Source organism: Rhopilema esculentum, chromosome 6 (genome assembly GCF_057945365.1).
Source record: "Rhopilema esculentum isolate cy_ngs chromosome 6, ASM5794536v1, whole genome shotgun sequence".
Classification (NCBI taxonomy): Eukaryota; Metazoa; Cnidaria; class Scyphozoa; order Rhizostomeae; family Rhizostomatidae; genus Rhopilema; species Rhopilema esculentum.
Window position 1 is genome coordinate 12,115,603 of NC_142820.1, and position 7,718 is coordinate 12,123,320.

Here is a 7,718-nt window from a genome sequence, read left to right on the forward strand (position 1 = left end):
TCGAAATTTTTATTCTGCCTAAAACCCTGAACATAATAGGTAGATATAAGTTGAACTTTTCATTAAAGATTGACATTAGTAAAGATATACTTCTAAACATGACAATGGCATTGACTTCAACTTTAGTTTTTAAAGCTTCACAAATTGAGCCGATTAAAAGAAATCGTAAACAAAACATGGAGCAAAATACACTAGATACGAAAACTGTGTTGCATGAAATTATAAATTATCAAATTTCAAATATGCATAAGCTGAGAAGAAAGGCAAAGCGATTGAAAGATATTGCATTAATTGAATGCTGGTTGCATACAAAAAGAAAAATGAACTTCAACTTTTTGCTGCAACATTTTGTGCTACTTCAACATAGAATGGAGTGGGTGCCATCTGATATAAGTTGAGATTTGCATGAGGAGTACAAGCCAGTATTCACAAAGACAGAATATAAACAACAATTATATTACGAAGAAAAGATTGACCAAAGTTGCTGTCCTTGGCAGCAGGGAGGTTTGTCCTAGGGCGGTATCCCTCCTAAGGGAGTGCCTGATCTAGGGCGTTGTCTATCAAGTGCATCAAGGGCAGTGTCCGTTCTTTAGAGATAATTTCTATGAGGCTTTGAATCGCATGAATGAAACGTTTGTGCAAAATTACTTGTCTCTTCGCTTGTGCCTTTAGTGAAAGGAGCTTGTACGATGGAACCCACGTCTTTAGAAGGAAATCAATGACGAGATGAGGTCACTCGCAATAAAAAAAACGAGACAAGGTCGAATAAGAGGTTGTAATGAAGCTGCACCGATATTACCTGCGTTTATTCGCCTACTGGTTTGATCGGTTTCATGACAAGCACGAGCCCACAAAAATGCATTCTCAAAAAAGAGAAACAAAAAGTTAGTCAGTACTGATTTAATTACACTATTTACATCTTAAAAACTAAGCATCATTTTCTTTAGGAGACGAAGTCAAATTTTCTGTTTCTTTTTCCACCTTGATATCCGCTCTTGAATCTCTCCAAGACATAATTTGTTTCACTGCAGGTCGCTCGTTTGACACGATGAACCGAGCAAGATTTTCAAAAACCGCATTCGCAGAAACGACACCGGATGCCGTGCGAAATTCTTCGATAACATCCAATGTGTTGGTTTCCTTTGATGTCTTGAATGCCTGGCTGCAGTAGTCAGTGGCAGACGTGTATTGGCCCTGCAATGCAAAACCTTGTTTTTATTTAGGGGTCTCGTTGTTTGGGAGATCAGCGAGCAAACATCTGGAAATGTGCAGACAACTCACTCGTTTTGGAATCAAAGAGCATGCGTCATAGCGATAAGTTCAATGCGCATGCTCATTAACGCCAAGTTAGTCAAGAGCTTGGACATCGCTAGTACTAACTGGCATATCATTCCAAGCTTTTAAGGAATAGTAGTAAAATCGTTTTTTGGCATGTCCCTTCCTTGCATCATAATTTGAGATCCTCACGATGCTTAATGTTAATAATTTTATATTGCACTTATTAGCGATAAGTTCAATGTGCATGCGCATGCTCATTTATTCAAAGACGGCCTAGTGTTTGGATTTCTCTAATATTAACTGGGTTATCGTTCCAACCTCTAAGGCAGAGTTGTAAAATCGTTTTTTACCATGTCCCGTAAAAGCCTAAAGATCTAGACATTCTTACGATATCTGGCACAGGGGTGTAGAGCTAGGGTGCTTAGGGGGGCTGAGCCCTCCTTGTTAATGACAAAATTGGCAAAATTCTACTTTTGCTATTGTTTTTTGTAACATTTTGTGCAAGAGCCCCCCTTGTTATTTTGATAGCACTACACCATTGATCTTGCATCGCATTTGGAGATCCTTTCTTTCAAAAATTCAACAATGCACGTATTCGACATTTCTCTCTCTTTCTCTCATGAAAACGCTAAAATAAGCTTACCAAGGAGTTATGAAGAGCTGCCAGCTGACTACACGCAGCACCTTCTGCCTCTTTCTGGCCTGATCTTTTGGCTATGTCCAAGTACATAGTCAGATATTCAATTGCATTGTTTACGTCACCTTGACTGCCAAAGCAATTTAATAAACTTAGTTAAATAAACTATAGTTAAATTCAAATTCATGCTACTACATTTATATTAAAAGGGCTACTAAATTTATATAAAAGTTAACGTTGGCTGATACAGCGAACATGTATCATTGAAATGGCATAACAATATCATCTTTCTAGCACATTTCACAGGCATTTAAACTTTGTAATAGTAGGAAAAAATTGCAGCAATTTACTGTTTTACCGAAAACGCATTTTAAGTCAACATAGCCGGGTTTAAAACGTTTTATCATGACCAAAGGTTTGATTTAGCTGAGTGGTGACAAAAATTTTACAAAAATTTGACTGTTAAAATACACTGATAGGTCAATGCTTTCTAATTAAATTTACGTTCTATCAATGTGCCCATTTCTATTTATATTTTGCTAAAGACTTACAAACCTTGCTTAATTCAGAGAAAATACAGTTTTGATGAAGCAAGAAAAAGGCTCCGTCAATTTTGTATTTTGGTTAAGAAAACTTGTCTTATCAATTCAGTCTTTCTTGCTAAGGAACTCCACTCACCAACTTAAATTTTTAGGTAGATAAGTTTTCAAAACAGTTGCAGATTGATCACATAAGAAATATTGAAAAGGACTTCTCAGGAAAATTATCCTTGTCGGGGGTAAATATGAAATAGTTGCAGTTTGAACTAAACAGAATAGCCTGCGCATTGCGAGAACGGGTGTTCTAACTTCATCTATAGTCGTTCATGCGACATCTTGGTAATGAGAAACGATTTTGAAAATAGGGGTGAGAAAAAAGTAAACATTCAAAAACATACTGAAGATTTTGGTCTCACATTCTTAAGACTAGGAAACGTCAGGATAATTATTGAATGCTAGGAAATATATATACCCAGTTAGGGATCGAAAAAGGCCAATTAGAAATGCGGGTATGTGACTGTTAAAGTTGCCTAGTTAGTGCGGCTTTTAAAAAAAATGATTTGAAACATCTATTCACGAAATAATCGAAAATGGGGATATTTAGTTAATATTAAGAAAATGGTTGAATGTTGTGTAAGGAACACCGAAACGCACAGAGAAAGAACAAACAACGGGCAAAAATAAGGGAGAGATAGCTGATACTTCGACGGCAAACTTGGCCTCATCAGAGTGAAAGTTGAGGAAATGCCGTAGCTATTATTTGGTGACAGGATGGGAGAACTCAGGACAGATTTTGGTTCGAAATATGGGAGAACTCGGAACAGATTTTGGTTCGAATTATGGGAGAACTCAGGACAGATTTTGGTTCGAAATATGGGAGAACACGGGACAGATTTTGGCTCGATTTAGGTAACGAAAATGTCATCCATGGTTACCCGCTTTGTTGGCAAAATGGTTAGTCAGACCTGCCTGAGTATAGACCTTGCTATAGACCTTGTTGCAAAATAGAGTATAGACCTTCTCAAGACGAAATCAAAAACGAGATAATTTGAAAAGAAAAGGAAATCATCCTTACGAGTGATGGGCATTCGCTAATGCTTGACAGGCCTTTGCTTTGCCAATGTCGTCACGAAGGACATTGCATATTTCCAAGTAGTCAGCGAAATACTGAAAAATGGGTGGGAAACAGTAAGAAATAGCATTTAATATCAACTTGGGAAGCTTGCTTTAAAATAATTTTGCAAATAAATACGAATGGATCATCAATTGACTCACAGTTAAGGGTCATTGGATGTAAAATACATTCAGTAATGTAAGTTTTGGGGTAGTGTAGAGGACTATTACATCAATGCTTCAAAACCCATATGTGATAGGAAAATGATATTTTTAAATTTTTGGGAAGTTCAACTGTTTGACAATGACAAAAGCAAATGAGTGGTTTGCAATAATCTAATATGCAAAATGCATAAAGAATCTGTAAAAAATGCATTAAGTGTGATCAGTGGTATCCAGTGGGATAGCCAAGGTTGGAAGAATGGGGTGGCAATAAGGAGCCAAACCCCATGGGGTCCTGGAACCTTTTTGTTGACCACCCCACTTCAGAATTTGGAAAAATGCCTGGTTTTTTAAAGATGTTTGAAAAAGCTATTCCTTTTCTTAGTGGCAATGGTTGGTTAATAAAACACAATAACAGTCCTGTATGGTTTGAATTTGTAGTACAACAGATAATTAACTTTTAGTTTATTTTCAGGCTGCTATACTAGTGTGTGAGCTTATTGTAGTGTTCCTTAAAAACTGAGTGTAGCAGATCGACCCATTGCTGTAGATGCTTACATCAATCAATGAAATTTAGCAAGTTGATGGTGAATCAACAGTGACAAATCACCTTTATGGCCGAGTCAGAATCTCCATAATCTTCACAAGCTCTGCCAAGACGAAATTCTGCCTCTCCAATTTTCTTTTGATTGCCAGCTAGACAATATCAAACATAACAGGATGAATAGGGTAGGCTCAGTGTAGGCTCATTATAAGTGAAGGCTCAGAAACAGAGAGGATCTTTCTTTACATAAAAAAGCAACAACATTCTGTTTGCCTATTTTCTATAAAACTGAATTTTTTGTTGCAACACCAATAAAATACTGAAACAAAACAAGGCCATAGATAAAAACCTAGGTGACTGCAACTTGTTACAACATTTTGGCAGTTTACTTGAATCCAAATTTGTGCTAATGATAAGAGCAGCACATTCTAAGCAGAAGGCTTCCCTGCAAAAGCAGTAGAAACACCCAAGAGAATTATCGGTCCTCTGATAAGCCCAAACAAATATTGGCAAAGTTAACTACTGTCTTAAGTATTTGCTGTATCAAAGCATATTGTTACCTAATGGCTGAGATAACTACAGCCATGAAAATGGATATTGATATCCAAGAGATAAATGGTTTTATTCAGAAAATACCTTCTTGAGACATTTCAAGAGCTTTCTGGAGATAGTCGATAGCTTGGTCAACATCTTCTTCCTCAATCTATGTTAATAAATAACAAAAAGCTTTAAATTTAATCTATGTAGAAGTAAGCAACAAAAATGCACTACCAGCAGCTAAGAAAATACAAAGATTTAAAAACACACCTATCCCTAAAATATTTTTTCCACATAACAATATATCTAGCCAAGTTGCTTCCTTGATATAGCTGAAAACCTTGAAACTGAATCCTAAAGACCGTTCTTGTTTTAAAGGATCTTTTCAATCTCTGCCAAGTTCACTTTCTCTCTAGTGTGAAAATTTCTTAGTAAACAGTTGTGAAATTGCCTTGGAATAGAAGTAAACACATAAAGTTGCAGTATGCATACCAATCGGCCTTGTAAGGAGCAAAAAGCAAGCACTTGATAAACACACTAAGTGCTCAATCAATCAGGCTCCTAGGACTTTCTAGGTGTGTGCAGAGGTCCTTGATCAAGCTCAAGCGCCTCTTCTTGCAAGGCCTAATACCACATAGTTCTAATAGCTTTATCTTACTTCATTTTTCAATGATATCATAGATCAACAAATTGATGCTGCTGGGTTATATTTCATACCTGTTCAGCAATTGAAGTATACATTCTCTGAAGGGCTTCGCAACCTTTCTGGTGAAGTTTCATACCAGTTTCATCTTCCCAATCCTTCCCTTTACTGATATTATAGGACGTCTCTGTAAAATGAACTGCCTGCATGAAGTCTGTTCTTTTTTCTGCAGTTACTCCCAAATTGTAGTTTGCTTCAGCTTCTTTTCGCCTTCCATCTCCTCTTATTTGTAGACTGGTTTCAAGACACTGATAATAAAAGTAATCTGAGAGCCAACCATCTGCTTTTGCACTGAAATATTCTGCCAATGTTAATTGCGACTGGTAAACATGATCTGATCTTCCTGTTATTAAAAAGATTTAAACCAAATTTAGAACCAACATTTGAATTAGTTTTTATTCAGGTCTTTTTGTGAAGAAATTTTCACAAGGACCATAAACTTAGCTTCTGATGAAAATCACTTGTCCAAAAATATTTGTTAAAGAGAAGCCCTTCAAAGCATGAGGGGGTATTTAGACATCACACATTTAGAAGTAATATTCAATTCAGGAGACAAGTATTTTACCTGAAGGTTTGGGTATTCATCTAAAAAGAGTTTCCTTTGAATGGTTTATGGGTCTACCAGGATCAAATAATAGACTAGAAAGTCTTTTGTGACAAGGAAAGTGTTACACCAATTGATGTGGTCAGTTTTAGAAAACATTTTTGCATTAAGGACACCATTCTCCAAGCGAATCAAACAATAAAGTCTGGTTGCACTAAGTTACATAAAAGGAAAATTACATGCTAATTACCTCTTCTTCTTGCTGACTCTGCAGCAATGAGGTTTTCTTTCAATGTATCTAATTTTTCTGGTTCATCTTCTAGTAATACAACATTAACTTCACTGGCATCAAATTGCTCTTGGCTTAAGATCTCTTTTTGCCTGTTCAGCAGCTCAAATAACTCACAGAATGCCTTGTGGAAGCCATCTTGAAGCATATCAAGACAAAGGTTGTGTTTATATGAATTTCGGTATCTGAAATAATAAACGGTGTCTTTTATAAAACATGCATGAATAATTAATTTTTAAATGCGACAATTAAAGTTCGTTGAACCGTGAGTGATGGTAAGAAATTGACGGTGATGAGTAGTTTGACGTTGAGAAAACTCAAACTCAACGGCTATCAAAAATGGCAGGTCAATGCAAAAAGCACTCGTCATATTTAGTAAATATTCTAGCAGAGTAGACCAAATACCTCGCAGTATCGATAAAAGCATCTGGTTTTTCTTTAGCTGTCTCAGGCGTTGACGAAAAATCTTTACTATATCCAGAAAGGGTTTGCCTTCCTTGAGGGCCGTTAGGCGATACTCCTTGGCCTGAATGATTTCTTGTTTGTTTCTTTAAAGTCGACTTTGAAGGTGGCTGAGGGATATGTTTAATAACTTCTTGAGTTACTACGCCACCGACTTTCAGCGTCGGAAGAGTGGTTATCGACATATTGTGTCAATGATAATTCAGTTCGCAAGACTTTGACAATTTCGCTTTATCCGCCATTTCAGAATCACTGGTTGCGGGGAAACGAAAACATTGATTAGGGCCTCGTTCGCATAGTGACGCTGCGTGTGTGTGAGTGTGTGTGTGTGCAAATTTATGGTGTCACGAAAACAATTTTCAGAATTTTTCAATTTTGACCAGATAACCTGAAAGAACATCACGTAAATAAGCAAAATCAGTGTAATATGTTACGAATTAGCCGAGTATTGACCCTATGAGCACAGGCTTCCCCCTCCATCAAATCCCTGTTATATGGCCTTGGCTCATACCAGGCCTGAATAGAGTTCTACAATGATGACATCACAATTATCTATTTTAAGAATTATTTAATTTTGATCCCATAACCTAAAAGAGCATCATGAAATACTTCTTCATGTGCAAAATCAGTTAATTGTGTTACGAATTGGCAGAGATATGTCAACATGTGTATTGACTCTCTCCCATCACACGTCTGAATTTTGGTCCCTGTTCATAACTATATGAACAGAATATATGCCGTATCTGAACCGATTTTAGACATATTTGGCCAATTTTGCATATTTGTAAGTATCTCATGGTGATCTTTTATGTTATATGGTCAAAATTCCAAAATTTTAAAAATAGGTTTTTGGTGACGTTACACTTTAGAACTCTATAACGGTAATCAGGTAGCAAACTTGAAATCTTTC

At 36.6% G+C, this 7,718-nt stretch overlaps 1 protein-coding gene across 1 annotated transcript; it reads right to left on the minus strand.

Moving 5' to 3' along the window:
* Positions 1-245: 245 nt before the first annotated feature.
* Positions 246-7,085, minus strand: LOC135686316 (uncharacterized). Its single transcript, XM_089108869.1, has 8 exons — positions 6,752-7,085; positions 6,308-6,531; positions 5,528-5,856; positions 4,910-4,976; positions 4,340-4,425; positions 3,530-3,621; positions 1,922-2,045; positions 246-1,194 (listed from the first exon to the last, which is right to left on the minus strand). Exons 1-8 carry the CDS (start codon positions 6,991-6,993, stop codon positions 928-930), a joined length of 1,431 nt encoding a protein of 476 aa, XP_088964995.1. The 5' UTR covers positions 6,994-7,085; the 3' UTR covers positions 246-927.
* Between the last annotated feature and the right edge of the window lie 633 nt (positions 7,086-7,718).

Coding starts and splice junctions, on each gene's coding strand:
- LOC135686316 (XM_089108869.1), bottom strand. CDS start 6,993: ATGTCGATAACCACTCTTCCGACGCTGAAAGTCGGTGGCGTAGTAACT. Junction 5,857..6,307: donor AGAGTCAGCAAGAAGAAGAG/GTAATTAGCATG, acceptor TTTTAATAACAG/GAAGATCAGATCATGTTTAC. Junction 4,977..5,527: donor ATACTTCAATTGCTGAACAG/GTATGAAATATA, acceptor TTATTAACATAG/ATTGAGGAAGAAGATGTTGA.